At 40.2% G+C, this 17585-nt stretch overlaps 1 protein-coding gene across 3 annotated transcripts in view; it reads left to right on the forward strand.

Annotated features, from left to right (window-relative positions):
• akap6 (A kinase (PRKA) anchor protein 6) overlaps positions 1-17585 on the forward strand; it is a 130186-nt gene that overhangs the window by 43158 nt on the left and 69443 nt on the right. For all 3 annotated transcript variants that reach the window (XM_043263773.1, XM_043263770.1, XM_043263772.1), the window contains exon 9: positions 177-337. In XM_043263773.1, coding sequence (XP_043119708.1) covers positions 177-337 — 161 coding nt within the window. The remainder of the gene's footprint in view (positions 1-176; positions 338-17585) is intronic.

Below are 17585 nucleotides of genomic sequence, written 5' to 3' on the forward strand. Positions count from 1 at the left end.
TATATATATAAATGTAGAAGTTAATAAAATGACCATTTAATTAATGCTTTAATGAAATAATAGTACATTTTGTTACAGAAACAGGACACTTGTTCAGGTTTTTGGATTATAGACTACATCACTGTATTTCTAGAGTGTGAGTTAGTGCTAGCGTGTGTGTTTCTGTGTGCACACAGGACTGCGGGACATGCTCCACATGATATCCCAGCAGTGGCTGGAGCTACAGAGACAGATCCGCCGTCAGCACAACTGGATGCTGCGCACGCTGGACGCCATCAAAACCCACATCCTGTCCAGCGAGAGGGACGAAACTCACAGTCATCACGGCAGCCCCAAGGTAAAGTCGAACGTGACACCCGTTAGCGGCCCGTATCCACAGCCTGAATGGTTCCATCTGTCTGCGGCTCTCAGTTCCTCTCTGGTAGCCCACGGCCATGCTCTGCTCGATCAGCAAAATAAACAAACAGGGCGGAGGAGCGCCGTAGATTTCCATAAGAAACCGCTCTTTAGTGAGACATTCCTTTCAGGGAGGAAGCGGGGAGGGGACACGATGCGAATGAGAATTTTCTGTCCGTAAATGAGCATGAGACGTTTGATAGGTCGCACAAACACACACACACACACACACACACACACACATATACAATTATGCTTCGGAGGCAATGCTCTAGACTCAATTTATACTTCACACTTAATGTGTAATTGCAGACATAGTTATTCGGGAGACCAATTTCTCATTGTTTAATTGTCAATTGTGATTGGGTAATTGCACTCCAATTAGGTGGTGTGTTTGTGTGCCGGGCCCTGAGAGCGAGGCCTGGCGGGAACAGCGAGGCGTGTTTGTGTTTCTGCGTGGCGTGTGCGACAACAGCAGCTTTAGGAACAGCGGGATCTTGGCTGGATTTCCCCCGGGAGCGTCAGCATCGCCGGGGCGCAATCTCCCCTTCTCCTCTCCTGCGTAATCTCTTCTGCTTCATCTGCAGAAAACAGGAAAACGCCAGGGCCTCTCTCAGTCGCCTAATATTTTTCTCTCCTGCTCTCTCTTCAGTCTTTTCCCCTCTCTTTAGCTGCTCAAACAGTCTGTGCTTTTGTTCGGAATAGCATACTAACATACGACTTTTTACTTTTAATTGAATTGATCAGAAATTGAGTTAAAGCTGCACTCTAGCCGGAGCTAGTTCACTCTGTTTATATCTATAACGAATCACACAGGTACTGTGCTCCTCCTCAGCGGTACCTGCCCAAAGCAGTCTAAATAATAGCCCGAATATAAACACTTATTATAAGTGTAACATATTGATTCAGAGCAAGCCAAAAACACGGTTTGGAAACTGGATTCATGGTGTATTCTCTTATTATATACATTTTGAAAGGTACGGACTGCAGCATTGAATATGTAAAATAATCTATAGCCGTGGTTAAAACGGTGTACTAGCATAGTGTGTCACGAAAACTACATCGTTAGCACTCTACAATGAGGTCTTATTGTTATTGTGGGCGGAACTAATGAGCGAAAGACAATCTCATTGGCTGGCACTCACCTACTATCATCCCAGTTTTGATTTCAGCAAATCAATTCGAGCAAGCGCATACTACATGATTAATATTCAGCATCTTATTAATCCTTAGTACGTTTTATATTGTTATTAGTAGTAGAATCTGTAGAAGTTTTGCTCTCTTTGCCCCTTTTTTATAGAAACACCAAATGATAAACAAGCACCACCACCAGTCCTAATTCAGTCAACGTGACAAATATGCATTCATACTTGATAATTATGATTACTTAAGTTCTATCATTATGACTGCTGCTCTATATCAGTAGATAAATAGTGTAGATGAATGTACAATGTTTTATAATAATAATAATTTGTTATAATTGGTGTCTGTTTCATTAATTTAACAAGCAATGCAATAGTTACTTTGCCTGGTAATTATTTACTTTTATAATGGTGTAACTCAGTTACTAACTCAGTGAGATGTAGCTAGTAACTATAACTAATTACTTTTTTAAAGCGACGTGCCCAGCACTGGTCATTGAGTAGTGTCTAGTTATCATTGCAGAAACTAATACTCGTTTGGCATTTTTAATCTTATTTTGTGCGCAAATGTCACGTTTCGAGGCTGGTATTGATTGTTGTTCATGTTGGAAATGGAAGGTCAAGTTGAGTCCATTGTTGTGTGATACAGTAGTATTGTTTGTTCTGTGCTTACAAAAACCTGCATGCTGCATACTACTTGCTTTGAAAACCAGTAGGTGGTATGGTATTTTGAACATAACTAATGTGAACAAGGTCCTACTTATTTCCAGTTTGTGGGCACCGACATAAATAATCGGAGTGCTTTTAAATTGTTTTGTTGCAATTAGAAATCACCACAATCAGTGTGATCAGTCAGCGTTGACAGCCATTAGCCGGTTGGTTACAGCGAATTAAGAGAGAGAGGGGTGAGTGATTCATTATCTGAGAGCTGTTAATGATGATCGGATGCATCGCCTAATTAGAGACAGGCCAGAGGATTGTGGGAAGGTCACACAAGGAGCCACAAATCTCTCTCTGTCTGAATCAGGGCAGAGGTTGTGAATACAGGTCTGTGTGGGACCTTGTGCCTGATTCACTCCCTAGGTGTTATTTAAACATGGCTGCCATTCAGTTCTGTTAGTTTATTTGATATACTGCCTAATGGAATTTTTGGGGGTATGTTAAGATTTAAATAAAATAAAAAAAATAAATAAATGTTTTTAAACAAGGATGCATTACTTTGATCAAGCGTGACAGTTTATAATGAGGGAAAGAAAATGTAGTTAAAATTAATAATGAAATAGTTTTGAAATACATTCGGTTTCCACAAAAATATTAAGCAGCTCAACTGTTTTCAACCAAAAAAAAACTATAACATTTTTTAAATTCTATTAAAATTATTTTTATAAAAAATTCTGAGTTGCTTCACAGGAAGAAATTATGATTCAAAATGTAATATGTCATTCCACACTGTTAAAAAATCTTGGGATATCAGTGATTTTGTTCAGTCATTATACATTGAGTGCAGTTTTGCGAAAGCAACGTATATAAAATGATTTTTAAAATCCATATCCAGTCATCACAAATATGGTGGAGAGGTAAAAAAAAAAATGGAAAGGTCAAGAAAATTGCTTTTTAGATGATGAAAATAATCCATAACATTTGTTAACGCAAACTAAAGTTTACATTTATCAAACTGCGTTTTCCTTTCCTATACCAACATTTTATAAACGAATTAGAAGTTTCTACGTTTAACTTTACTGAAGGGTACAGTGTGCTTCCGCTCCGGGCAAATACTCAAACAAACGCTTTAAAGAGCCTGTCTCCGGTCACCGCATGGCCCATAGATTCATCTTAATGGAGGTTCAGGGAATTCATATCACTTTCAGACTCACGTTTCACTGACTAAACAATATTTGGAAAGTGCTGTCAAGGCGCTCTTTTCAATGACAAGCCCCCCTCTTTGCTATTAATTCCTAATGCTTCACCACAACAGGTGTCGTTTGCGGTCATTAATTTGCTTTGGTTAAAAAACGGCTCACAAATGAGCAATGCGCGCCGTCAGAGGAGTAATATATACCGCCTCGCCCAGACACTAAGTCTGTCCCTAGAATGCCATTAAGGTGTGTACAAAGCAGGCCGCGTCTCTCTCGACAGCCATAACGGTTTGTTATTATAGCTGCAAACATATGCTCGCACCCTCGTCTTTCCGTCGCATTGTGCCGTCTGAATTATTTTCTCAAGACCATAAAGTTTTAACATGGCTGGATGCTGGTCAAATGGCAATCCTGAGGGAATCCTGTCTAGTTTAGTTATTCGCCTCTAATTAAACTGTAGGGGGAACATCACACAGACAAAAGGCCGGAGAGAGGCAATCATTAACAGCATGAAGCACCAACAATCCACTCTCAATAACATGGTTCTTAGACGAGAAAATTGTCACGCTCAAATCCGCCTGCTAGACGGAGACGTTCTTTCATATCTGCACCGCAGTGAGGTACACGTGACTTTGTGTAAATCGGCTAAATGTCACAAGACGCGGGGAGAGGATAGACGGCGGGCGGACCGCATATGTCCTACATATGTGCCGGGATTCATGAGCAATATTTGCTGTGCGTTGACCAGGTGTGTGCTGGGAAGAGTTCATTTGTGCTGTCACATCCGCTCTGATCCCATGTCAGGCTGTGACACACGCTCGGCCTTTTCTTAGGGAGATTTATCCCCCTATAGAAAGGGATCCTGTACATTCGCCTCCCAACTATTACTTCCGACTCTTATTTGAGAATGAAAGACGCCAGCACTAAACCCTGCTTTACCAGTGTAGGCACCTGGCATCCGGCTGTTTAGATTAAACAGACTGTCAAAGAGCAGTGGGATTGAGGATGGAAATAAAGCAGTGGTGGTTTTGTACTGAAATGATGCACTCTTTTACATTTTAGTGCACTAATTTATGCTTTGTTTTTAGTATATCTTTCACACGTCAGTCAATTATAAAAAACAGATTTCAATCCATGTTAAATTAACCAAAATGTGCAAAAAATAACCTTTTCACATTGTACCGGGGCATTAAAGTGGATTTATTTCGTATTGATGTTTTTTCTTGTAATCGGCTGTCTGTTTTATTTGATGTTATTTTGACTCTGCATTACAGGCTGTAAAATTGGACTTGGATCTCTTATTTGACTTATTGGGCTGCCAACCACAAGTGTTTTTATTGTTATTATTTTAATTATTTCATTTTGTGTCTCGTGTCATTGTGTCAATGTTTTTTTTTCTTCCATTTTTTAAATGTAAGACTTTGCATTAACAATCTCGCCATAAAAATTTGATCCTATTGTGACCATTTACATATTTTAAATATATATTATATGACATTTTCTTAAAGACTTTGCATTCACACACACACTGTAAAGGTGTTCTTGGATGTTTTGGATGTTAAACTGATTTATTAGAGGACAGTCACACATTCCTCTCGTTATTTTTTCACTTTGATGAAAAACTGAAAGGCATTTAAACCCCCAAGCCTGTGTATTTCCACTTAAATCTAAAAAGAGATCTTTGAGAGCCTGTATTTTTGAATAATTCCAATAGTACCGGCGCACTTTGTGTTCACAAAGGCGCATTCAGAGCGGACTGAATCGGCAGCTGCTCTAAATTCGGTTTACTTTAAAGGGGTCGGAGTTAATTTGGAGTCTCGCGAAGCTCTCTCAGACACCTTAAACGAACCAAGTGTGAAAACAGCCTGAAAGTCCCTGCCCCTGATTAGACCATGTTATTTCTCACTAGCCAGTCTAATCCTGTAACTAAGCTTGTAAAAATGGCCCTGGGGTTAACAACCGAGCTGCGCTGCTCTAACATTTGCTCATATTTTTTTGGGTCAGAATTTCCACACACATCCCCTTTACCGGTTTATCGACTTGTTGGGGACCTCCTCCATGGCCCGGAGAGTTTGCAGTATCTGCGTCCCTCTCGCAGCGGCCGGGCAGAGTGTAGTCCCTGCCAGCTGTCTGTGGCATATTCCTCCGCTGTCATATGTATGTATGTATAAGGCAGGCAGGACTCTTATCGGAGACTCCTTAGAGACAGCTTGTCTGCCCCGGGGCGGTTATTTCACCCCTTGCTCTGCGCCGAGCGCGGCACAGTGAGGAGGAGGGGGAGAAGGAGGGTCTGGGTTCTGTTCGCTGGCATGTGTTAAAAGCAGCCATGCCACACTACGCCACCCAGCCATGCATATGGAGCAGTCTTAGGTATATCAAAGTCACCATGCTTAAAAACTGACCTGGGGTTATTGCTGGGGAAAATGAAATTACAGAAGGTGGCTGCCCAAGTTTTGGAGGAGCGCGGCCCGGACCCCTCTGCGTTAGAAGTGCAGACTTGAAATGTAGGGTTCGCTCCAAATGTGACGTTAGTTTAGAAATTGGGAATTTGAATTGCACTTCTTAAGGTTTGATGTATATTTAGCCTCAGTGTGATAGACCTATAAGTTTGACGTGCTGCAAATTGAGATTTTTAGGGTCTAAGGCAAGTTTAGGTCTAGAAGTCTTGTTTGGTTTTTGCTCTTAGTACTGTAGTTCCTCCTAACTGAGTCGTCGTAAGATGCATAACAAATATTGTATGTTGTATGGCGTAGTGGAAGACATGCAGAGGCATAAAGAGTAGAAGATTAACTACGATTTCAGAATCAAATATTGTAATATAATATATAATATTTTAAAAAGAAAAAGCGATACATAAAAAAGTTACTGTTCAAATATTTGAGGTTGTTGGGATTACATTTTTTATCAATATAAGAATATATTTATATTCTTATAATTAGGACTTTTTTCATCCCAAAAGAAAAAGAACAAATATAAGCCCTACTGTCCCTACTGTGAAATATGATTTAAATGCTGTTCTGATTTTGGGGTGAAAGTTATCCTAAATATTTGCATGTCAATTTTTCATGCATGCCAAAAAAAAAAAAAAAAAAGGGTTTCGTATAGTATTAGCATAAAAAAATTATATATTCTAACATATAAAAATTAAATACATATTAAAAATAAAATAAAAAAATAAAATTGTGTGTAAATGATACATTAAAATGTTATTGTTCAAATGTTTAGGGTCAATAATATTTTATTTGATTTAATTTGGGGAAAAAATTAGCTATATTCAGCAAAGATGCATTAAATAGATCAAAAGTTACAGTTAGCACATGTATAAGTTACAAAATATTTACTCTTCCTTTGAACTTTTTTTTTATCAGAGAATCCTGAAAAGAATGTGTCCATAAAACAGATAACAACAATAATAATAATAATAATAATAATAATAATAATGATAAAATATTTTGAGCAGTAAATCAGCATATTAATTTTTTCTGAAGGGTTGTGTGACACTTAAGACTGGAGTAATGACGATAAAAAAAAATTCATCACAGAAATAAATTGCATTTTACATTAAAATAGAAATGTTTTTCAATATTTCACAAGTCTTTTTTTAAATCGCTAACACCAAGTATGAGCAATAGTTCTAGCGAAGGTTGCTTTAGCAGACAGCACTAATATAATATAAAAATGAAACCGTGAAACATGTTTGCAAATTCATCCGAGACTCGTGAGAGCTTATTTAACAGAACTTTCGTTAATTTCGAAAAAGACTTAATATTCATCCAACCCCTTCCAAAAAAATGTTTATCAAATTCTACATGAGAAATGAAAAATAATCAAGGACCCAAATAGGTAGTCATTTATTCCAGGTCTCTCTGCTTATATTAGCATGCAAAAGCACTCGAGCTGTAATTCATAAAGTGACTTAAAATTGACATACCTCTTTAAGTGTTTTTTTTCTCTCTCTCTTTCTTTTGCCAGCGGCACTTTGACAATTGAAATGAATGTTTTATGAAAAAATTAATAGCGCCTAGTTTTTGCAGACAGTTTCAAATATTTAATCACACAAATGATATGAATTAATATGCAGACAAGGTTTAATTCATATTAATTTTTTTCTTCCAAATGAGATGTACGAGCAACGTGTTTTGCAATGAATATTGGTAGCATGACTTGAATAAGTGGCTGTGTGAAATGTGCACCTCATAACTGCCTTTGTTGCCGTCCGTCTTCGCGTCCATCTTTCCCTCTGTCTTTTTTCCCGTCGTCCCAATTTCAGAGTTCACCGCGAGATGCACTGGAATATTGTAATTTCTGATTTTATGAAGGATGCATGGAGATGTGAGGTTTTCCAATCAGCCGTAGACATGTATGAAGTCGTAAACCCCCGGCCCGTGCTGAAACACTCCTCTAGTGTGACTTAATTTGTTTTCTTTTTTCATCCCTTGTCCTTTGGCTATATATCGTGCCTGAGAAAGTCTGGAATATAAACCAGATTGTATTATTTTTTCATTTGTATGCTGCATTCCGCACTTGGCAATCGGATCAAAGATTACCAAACTTGCTGGGAAATAAAGCAACGAGGATCACTTTAGGCCGTAATTATTGGAATCAGAGAGCTTTTTCTGAAGAAGGCACGGTGCAGAGGGATGGGATGAGTCTGGACCGCGCCGCTCTGGATGTTTAGGCAACTCCGTTAATCAGAATCTGATTAATATAGATAAGATCTGATAAACGTGCTGGGATATTTCCATGAGGCTCTTGAAATGCATTTTTTTTCTAAAATACACTCTTAATAAAATAAAAGGTTCAGAACTGTACAATAAGAAACACAGCTGCAGCATTTTAGGTTTTATGGTTTTAGTGCAAATTTATAATTAATTAATTCATGTTACAATGTAATATATTGCTTTCCCACAAGGAGACCCAAAATAAAAGTTTCATTAACATGGTATATGCATGTAAACTGTAAATTATAAATATTAATAATATAATTACTAATTATAAATATTAGTGCTGTCAAACAATTAATCTCATTCAAAATATTATTGGATGAGATATATATTATTGTTTGCATAATATATGTGTATCAAAATGAACAGGTTTTCAGGTCTTTTTAACCTTTTTAGAACCTTTTAGAACATTTTAAAGAACATAAATACCAATGAAGAACTTTTATTTGGAGCATCATAATTCAAAATTTTGAAAACATTGTTATTCTAAGAAAAATGTAATTGGTGCTTGTTTAAAAAAAAAAAAAAAAAAAAAATATATATATATATATATATATATATATATATATATATATATATATATATATATGTGATAGAAGTCTATAGAAACTTTTATCTGTATATACTGGTATACTTTATTTGTTGCTTTTATTTACAGTTTTCTACATGTTTTCCATTTTGTATAAATGCTCACAGTCAGCTCTCTATAGGACTGAGACTCTCGCTGTGTCTAAAATGAGCTTTATTTGAATCTGCAGACATCGACTGAAGAACATGTTGGAAAAATGGACATTAATAATTGCATGGCTCTTTATTCTCAGTTCTCTCTCTCTCTCTCTCTCTCTCTCTCTCTCTCTCTCTCAGAAGCGAGACACTTAGCCTTCAGTCACTGCATTAATAGTCAATGAATTGTCAATGAATACTTCTCTCTCAGAATATTTAACAATGCCTTCAGTAGGACGGATAGGCATCTGAGAGGCATCAACGCACTCTCTGTATTATTAATATTGGAAATGCTATAGACACACTGTAGTCAGTAGAGCAGAGTGCATACTGGATTAGCAACTGAAAATGATACAGATGTGAATAAACCGACTCCACCACCGACTCGACGTCTGCTGCATCCTGCAACTTAAATTCGATTTTTTGTAATTTGTATGGGCTGAAAAGTTAAGAACCAGCCCCATAACCTAATGAAAGAAGAAATTCTATTTTGCATATGGAAAATAATTGTTGTATTATTTGTGCAAAATAATATTTATTTTTAATGGGCGAAATATTATATTACTTTATAATGTTATATATAATCTGCAGTACATGTACATACAAGGAATGAATTACAGATAAACAAAGGGAAAAACAGTGCAACGGGTAACATAGCCTTTACGTAATTTTTGTGATGTGCTTAATTTGTTTACAGAAAGGAAACTGAAAAGTCGACATCCTATCTGTGTTGTTTGTTTTATAAAAGCTAAATCCTCTTCGGGATTCGAGGGGTGCCCCAGGCCTCCACTGGGTTCACGCCATTTGAAACTGCTGTTTGGCCAGTCCAGCCCCGAGGCCTGCTGGATGTCGCCAGGGAGGCCTGAACAGCAGCAGCAGCCAGCGACCCAGAGGTCGGTCGTCGAACACGTCCAGGCCATGCGGGACCGGATCGAGCGGGTGATGCCTGGTGCGGGAGCACATGACGGAGGCCCAGAGAGCTCAGCAACGCCACTACAACCGCCCGCCCGCCGCGAATTCCAAGTCGGCGACCGGGTCATGGTTCTGGTCCCCACCCAAGCCTGCAAGTTTCTGGCCACGTGGCAGGGACCGTACACTGGAAACGGCTGGGCATCAGTAAATTACAAAGTCAGGCAACCCGACCGACGCCGACCTGAGCAGATCTACCATGTCAACTTTGCTGAAGAAATGGGTGGGGACCAGGGAGAAACCTAGCGGCCCTCACCACCCAGGAAGCGGTCGTCGACATGAGCGTCATGCTGTCTCCGCCCAGAAGTCAGACATCAAACATCTGGTCGGTCGTTCTCGGATGTGTTCTCGCCATCGCCCGGGCAGACCCACATCCTACACAGTTACGACATCAAAACTCCCCCGGCATCATAGTAGAACACAGCGGCCCTACCAGTATCCCTGAGGCTCGGCCGGCGGGCTATAGAGGAGGAAATCCAACAAATGCTGAAGTTGGGGGTAATTGAGCCATCTACCAGCCCGTGGTCCAGCCCGGATTGTCCTGGTCCCCAAGCCTGACGGCTCGCTCCGCTTCTGCAACGACTTCCGCGGCTCAACCAGGTCTCCGAGTTCGATGGCTACCGATGCCCCGGTGGACGAACTGCTGGATCGTCTGGGGAGGGCCCGGTACATCTCAACACTTCGACCCTCACCAAGGCTACTGGCAAGTCCCCTAACCGACGGCAAAGCCCAAAACTGCCTTCTCAACCCCGGTGGCCACTGGCAGTGCCGGACCCTCCCCTTCGGGCTGCACGGGCACCCGCCACGTTCCAACGGCTCATGGACATTCTACTCTCGCCTCACCAACACTATGCCGCCGCCTATCTGGATGATGTGGTGGTTCACTAGGAGACCTGGGAAGAACACCTAGAGCGCCTCGGAGCGGTGCTGCGGATCTCCGACGGGCTGGACTCACCGCCAACCCCAGGAAATGTCACCTGGCGCCACACGAGGCCAAGTACCTGGATACCGGCGTTGGCGGGGCCTAATCCAGCCCCAAGAACAGAAGGTCACGGCCGTCCGGAGCCTCCTCGTCCCAACCGCAGAAGAGTCCCAGGTACGCCGCCTTTCTGGGGTTGGCCGGATACTACCGTTGCTTTATCCCCAACTTCTCCTATAGCCGCCCCTCTGACAGACCTGACCAGGAAGGGGCAGCCCGAGAGGATACCCTGGAGTCCCGCTGCGGAGGAGGCCTTCACCCGGATCAAAGGAAGTCCTGACTTCAAGCCCGGTTCTGCAGCCCCGGACTTCGGCTGCCCTTCCTCCTGCAAACGGATGCTTCCGACGTGGGTCTGGGAGGAGCCGTCCTGTCCCAGGTCCAGGCAGGTGAGGAGCATCCTGTACTTTTCATCAGCAGGAAGCTGAACCCAGCCGAGAGGAACCACGCGGCGGTGGAGAAGGAGGCCCTGGCCATCAGGTGGGCAGTCCTGGAGCTGCGCACATACCTCCTGGGCCGGCGGTTCACCCTGCTGACCGACCATGCTCCCTTCAGTGGATGTCCCGGCCAAGGACACCAATGCCAGGAGTGACCTGCTGGTTCCTCGCGCTCCAGGACTTCCACTTGATGTGAAACACCGTTGCTGGAACTGCCAACGGGAGCGCCGACGGACTCTCCGGCTGTGGTCAGCTTTTGCAGGTCTGTCAGTCAGTCATCCCCGCCCACCCCAGTTCCCCCTTGATCTCATCCGTTTTCTCCGCCAGGACCAGGACACCGCTTGGGGGAGTGTGACAGGCGTCCCGATCTACCATCAGCGCGCCTGGGAATAAAACCACGAGCACCTGGAAAAGCCACTGATCACCGGACTCGCGCACCTGGAGCTCGTTTGCCGGTGGCCAGATAAGCCACGCCAGGCTCACACTCTGGTGAGCTACCACACTCCTACATGCTGTCTCTGACTGTTATCTCTTTTGTATCTTCTAGAAGCCAGTCCTTGAACCGCCACACGGAGCTAATTCCCCAAGATTCACCGTTGCGTGACTCACCGACTGCACCCTGAGCACCGAGCACCCAGAAGATAACGCCACTGACAGCGATTGTGCACCGGCTCACCATTCACGTATCACATATTGTTAAATAAGCGTGCCTCTCCGGGGTTCAAACGCCTCTGTTTGTGCTGTGCTTCATCCGCCCAAGTGACAATATATATATATATATATATATATATATGGATAGAAGTCTATAGAAACTTTTATCTGTATATACTGGTATACTTTATTTGTTGCTTTTATTTACAGTTTTCTACATGTTTTCCATTTTGTATAAATGCTCACAGTCAGCTCTCTATAGGACTGAGACTCTCGCTGTGTCTAAAATGAGCTTTATTTGAATCTGCAGACATCGACTGAAGAACATGTTGGAAAAATGGACATTAATAATTGCATGGCTCTTTATTCTCAGTTCTCTCTCTCTCTCTCTCTCTCTCTCTCTCTCTCTCTCTCTCAGAAGCGAGCACTTAGCCTTCAGTCACTGCGGAATAATTGTCAATGAATATTTAACAAGCCTTCAGTAGGACGGATAGGCATCTGAGAGGCATCAACGCACTCTCTGTATTATTAATATTGGAAATGCTATAGACACACTGTAGTCAGTAGAGCAGAGTGCATACTGGATTAGCAACTGAAAATGATACAGATGTGAATAAACCGACTCCACCACCGACTCGACGTCTGCTGCATCCTGCAACTTAAATTCGATTTTTTGTAATTTGTATGGGCTGAAAAGTTAAGAACCAGCCCCATAACCCTAATGAAAGAAGAAATTCTATTTTGCATATGGAAAATAATTGTTGTATTATTTGTGCAAAATAATATTTATTTTTTAATGGGCGAAATATTATATTACTTTATAATGTTATATATAATCTGCAGTACATGTACATACAAGGAATGAATTACAGATAAACAAAGGGAAACAGTGCAACGGGTAACATAGCCTTTACGTAATTTTTGTGATGTGCTTAATTTGTTTACAGAAAGGAAACTGAAAAGCGACATCCTATCTGTGTTGTTTGTTTTATAAAAGCACAATGTAAGCAGACCTTTATACAGTTATGCCTTATATTAAAACAATAAGTGTTTAAAGTTGATTCTGCTGGTAAGGATACAGCTGAAGTGATAACGTCCGCACACACACACACACACACACACACACACACACACACACACACACACATCAGTTCCAGCATTGCTAACTTGAAGCGAGCATCAGCGCACCGCCTCTGTTTCACAGTTGGAACGCGACTGCAGTACAAAGCCTTTCGTTTACATTAAAAAAATAATAGATTAGTATTCAGATACGTCGCATCGCAAATATGAACGAGAGTGGTAGGATACACAAGCACAAAGCTCCGTTTTGTATACCAAAGTATACTCCTTTGTCAGTCTGTGTGACTATATCAGATCAAAACTAATAACTACAACTTTTTTTTAATTGATTTTTGTGATTAAATGTGAGCTGGACTTGTTTTTATAAGATCACTCCCGGAGATTTGCAGATTCTACTATGTAAAATTGGTACTCATTTTATTTGATTTTTATTCTCACCGATGCATTCGAAACCCAGTTTTTTTTTTTTTTATTCGACGTGTTCTGCCTTTCCCTTTGTCTCAATCAGTAATGCTTATGGCCGATCTGGTAAACATAAACCTGTCGGCCATGCGATGAAATACGGTGGGGTGGAATTACCTTATCACGAGCGCACATTTAAGCATGCCTCTCAGGTGAGACGCACAAAAACACATCCCACCATTTTCTCCGAGGCTTCGATGACTGTCAGAAGAACTTCATGTTCTCCACTCTCTCCCTCCCCTGTCTTGAAGTGATATAAAATTCTAATGTCTGCCCTCTGGATCTCTTTCTCCTGAAATCTGGCCAAAGCACTGAAGGTATGCGAGCTCGGTGACATGCATGAGAAGGAAAACAGGAAGATGAGGTGAAGGCAGGAAGCCTCGCTCATGAAATATATTCCAGGGATGGAGAAAAAAGAAAGAAGACATAAAATGCATGGGCTTTACTTTGGTATTCGTATGTATATTTTATAGTTGTAGCACACTGCTACAAGCGCTTTGCTCTGTGCATTTGGATGCACTGATGAGCCATAATGATTCCCCTCAGCTTTTACGACAGGCGGTGACAGATGCTCAGAATTGTAAAATGTTACGTTATTAGAAAATAAAGGTTCTTCGGTGGTTCTTAGGTACAGCAAAGAACCTTCTCTTTATCATGTACTGTAACATTGTCACTTCTTTTTGAGATCAGAAATGATCTTGGCGTCACTTTTTAAGAGCTTAGAAACCGAATCTGAGAATAAGAACTTGTAAAGTAAAAGAACATATTTGATACTGACTAGTGAAATCTTGTTTTAAAGACGTTTAGATTTTCCACTGGAGAATAAGACAATGATAATGATCAAAACTGGCTTTTCTTTTGCAGTGCAGGTTCTGTTGAGATTGACAAATGTGAAGTTGCAAACAGGGACACGTATAAATCTTCATCACCTTTGACAGCAGGTGAAAAGTGTCACATTCTGACTGAAACAAACTGCTTCCTCCTGATGTGTACCGCAGGTCTCATGCGGCCTTGAGTTAAAGACACAGGCTGACAGATTGATTGAAAAGCGTGCACTCATGCTTGTACTGTATACACTTAAACTTTTAAACATCGATTTTTAGAGGGTTTGAGGTTCCGTTAAGGCTTAAAAGTCAGCAAAGAGACAAATGTCGCAGTCTTAATTTCATCCGGGAATATTTTAGCAGCTTTAGTAATATTTCAAAACCACAAACATTCGATGAGAAGTTTGTCGTCGCGTGTAGATGGCAAATAGACAACAGTAATAGACTTCTTGAGTGCTTTTTTGTTGTTGTTTAGTTGCTGTCATTATACACAAATCTTTAGCGCTTTAAAAGTCTTTAGGTTTGGTTTCATTGGATGCTGTTTGTTATTATCACTCTAAATGGTTTTGCACAACTTCAAGCATCACTGCAGAATTATAAAACTTTTTTCAATTCTGAAAATGTTCTGATGTAACACAAAATAACAGCGATTGTGCTGGAGTTTTTTTTAATTTTGTCCTCACTATTTAGCATTCAGCGAGGGGTATATAGTTGCCATTTTCTTATCATTATTTTTCATTTTAATAAAAAAAGGTATTTAAATTATTTTACAAAATGGAAGGTTAAGTCAGATGCATTGCATTTTGGGATGTGATTTTGCATGTTGCGTGAAAGTCATTGCATAATTAGCTCCCTGACCTTGAGCGAACGCAGCCTGTGAAGTGTTTTTGTGGGCATGCGGTGTATCCAGAATATCATAAATTTGCTTTCTGCATCGTTTTTTGAGATGAAATGGCACACTAATTGTTGTATTGTCGTGTTGGATGTAAGAGACGGGATCGGGCTGACTGCTTAAAAATGAAATTTCACTTTTGTGTTTCTTCAAATCGCATTTTATTATACGAAAGTTTTAAAGCGATGCTCAAAATTGGCAAAACAAGAATGAAAAAAGGTCCTGCGTTTACGACCCCAAATGTTGAATGCATTCCATTTTATTTGTTTATATAAAACTGCCTTACAGATAATAACCAGGGCATTTTCACTCATCAGAAATGCACGCTTATCATTTTCAAGTCGGATCCCATTCCGTTGTTTCCTCTTTCTTTTCCGAACCCGATGAAATCCATTACTGCATTGTGGCAGTTACAAATGCCGGGCTTTCTCCGAACACAGAGAGGCTTGTCTGCGGGATTACTTTTGATTTATGCTCCAGCTGTGATATTGTAACTCCGTGCGATAGTGTCCTTGGACGTAAATGTAAGTAAACGGCGGGAAGGGCTTGGTGAAGGCCTGTGTATCAGAGCTGCTCCGTGCTGCGGTGCAGGCCGTCTCCCGGGAATTCTGCTGTCGATGTGAGTCGGAATTCTGTGATCTTCCAGAGCCGAGTTTTCCGGGTTTCTTCCTGTGTAGTTCAGCGCACAGCCGATAAGGTGTGATAGGGCAGAGAATCACTAGGAGTAGTTTTTCGTTTCTAATTTCAGTTTCCTTTTTATTGCTAGTGATAGTTTGGCGAAGACGATACTTCTGTGTAAAACATGAAATTGCGCCTTTCAGAATCAAAATCCATCCACACGTGAAGCACCAGAATCGTAAACGATACTAAGCATCATTATTCTTTTTTTTTTTTCCCATTCACTCTAGTGTACTTCCTGTCTCTGCTTTTTAATCAGACAGATGATTTTCTAATTGCTCTGCCCGGCAGGTTGTACGTACACTAGCTTGGCTGATAAGCACATATCAAATGTGACAGCGTGCCTGTGTGATATAGAGAGAGCTCCTGCGGAGTGAGTCAGGGCGCTGAGAGACTGGGAACTCATTTCTGTGCCTTTAATCGCAGGCTTTCGCAGGAACTTTCAGCAGAAGGAGAAATGAAGCTGTCGGGTTCCTTCACTCTGCTAGCGTTGGATTGTCTTCCTGAAAAATTTGTACACAAACACAAATGCCACATACTGTGTATGTTTGTATATGATATGTGTGCGTGTGTTTGTAATATTAAAATATTAACCATTGAAAATAACTTAAAATGTATAAAATATTGAAATAGTGTAATTGTCCTTCTAATTGTAAATCCTTCTAATATGCTGTTTTGTTGCTAAATATTTTAGGTAATTATAATAATATATTTTTTAAGTAGTGAAAATAGCTCTGCTGTTTTTCCCAGCATTTTTTTTTTTAAAGAATAGCAATTATTTGAAACACACATATTTTTACAGAATATTTTTTTCAACGTCTTTACTGTCATCGATTTTAAATTTACTTTTTTTCTGAATAAAGGTATTGCATATCAACATACTCCCTCGATTATAATAGTATATAATAATTTTATTTATTATTCGTGTATGCTATTTTTTGTGTTGTAGAGCTGCAGTTAAGTTTTTTTTCTTCACAAAGGAAATGGTGTATTAAAATATACATTCAGGAAAAAATGTAAAATATTCCACGCTTTGGTGGGAGGTTATCCAGGGTTTGCCACTCCAATCCATTGCCATTCATGTCACTCTCAGTAGTCGTCTGGTTTCTCAGTCACTTCCCTGTCTTTTGTAACTCTTTTACAGTCTTTTTCTTTCCTCTTTTCCTCTGTTGTCAGCTTTCTTCATCTGTTTATGCGTACGGCAGCCACCTTGAATCTTAAACGCCACTTATCAGCCACACTTTCTCTTCGACAAAAACACTTTCTATCTATCACACTGGTGACTTTAAATTGCTCTTAATTGTTCAGAGTTACCCAAATACCTTGATTACCGCTAATTTCCCCCCAACGCATTAACGTATGCGTGCAACAAGTGAAGTAAATTAGTGAGCATGACTGATCGAAATTTCCTGTTTTTGTCTTTTAAGAGAAAACATCTGATTGATGGGTCTTTACAGAGTTCTAGTCAGAAAGCTCATTTGATTCTTTGTTAAAGCAATAGAAATATGAAGACTTTGTCATTAAATTGGTTATGTTGTCCCAAATTCATGAGACTTTCCTTCTTACAGAAAAACATAAAAATGTGTGTGTGTTTGTATATATATATATATATATATATATATATATATATATATATATATATATATATATATATATATATATATATATATATATATATAGAACCATTAAACAATGTTTGCTACGTTACATAAATAATTCATATAGACACATAATACAAACTGGCTTACTGTAAACTTGTAAGCTTTAACTTAAAA

The sequence above is a fragment of the Puntigrus tetrazona genome, chromosome 17 (assembly GCF_018831695.1).
Source record: "Puntigrus tetrazona isolate hp1 chromosome 17, ASM1883169v1, whole genome shotgun sequence".
In the NCBI taxonomy this organism is placed as follows: Eukaryota; Metazoa; Chordata; class Actinopteri; order Cypriniformes; family Cyprinidae; genus Puntigrus; species Puntigrus tetrazona.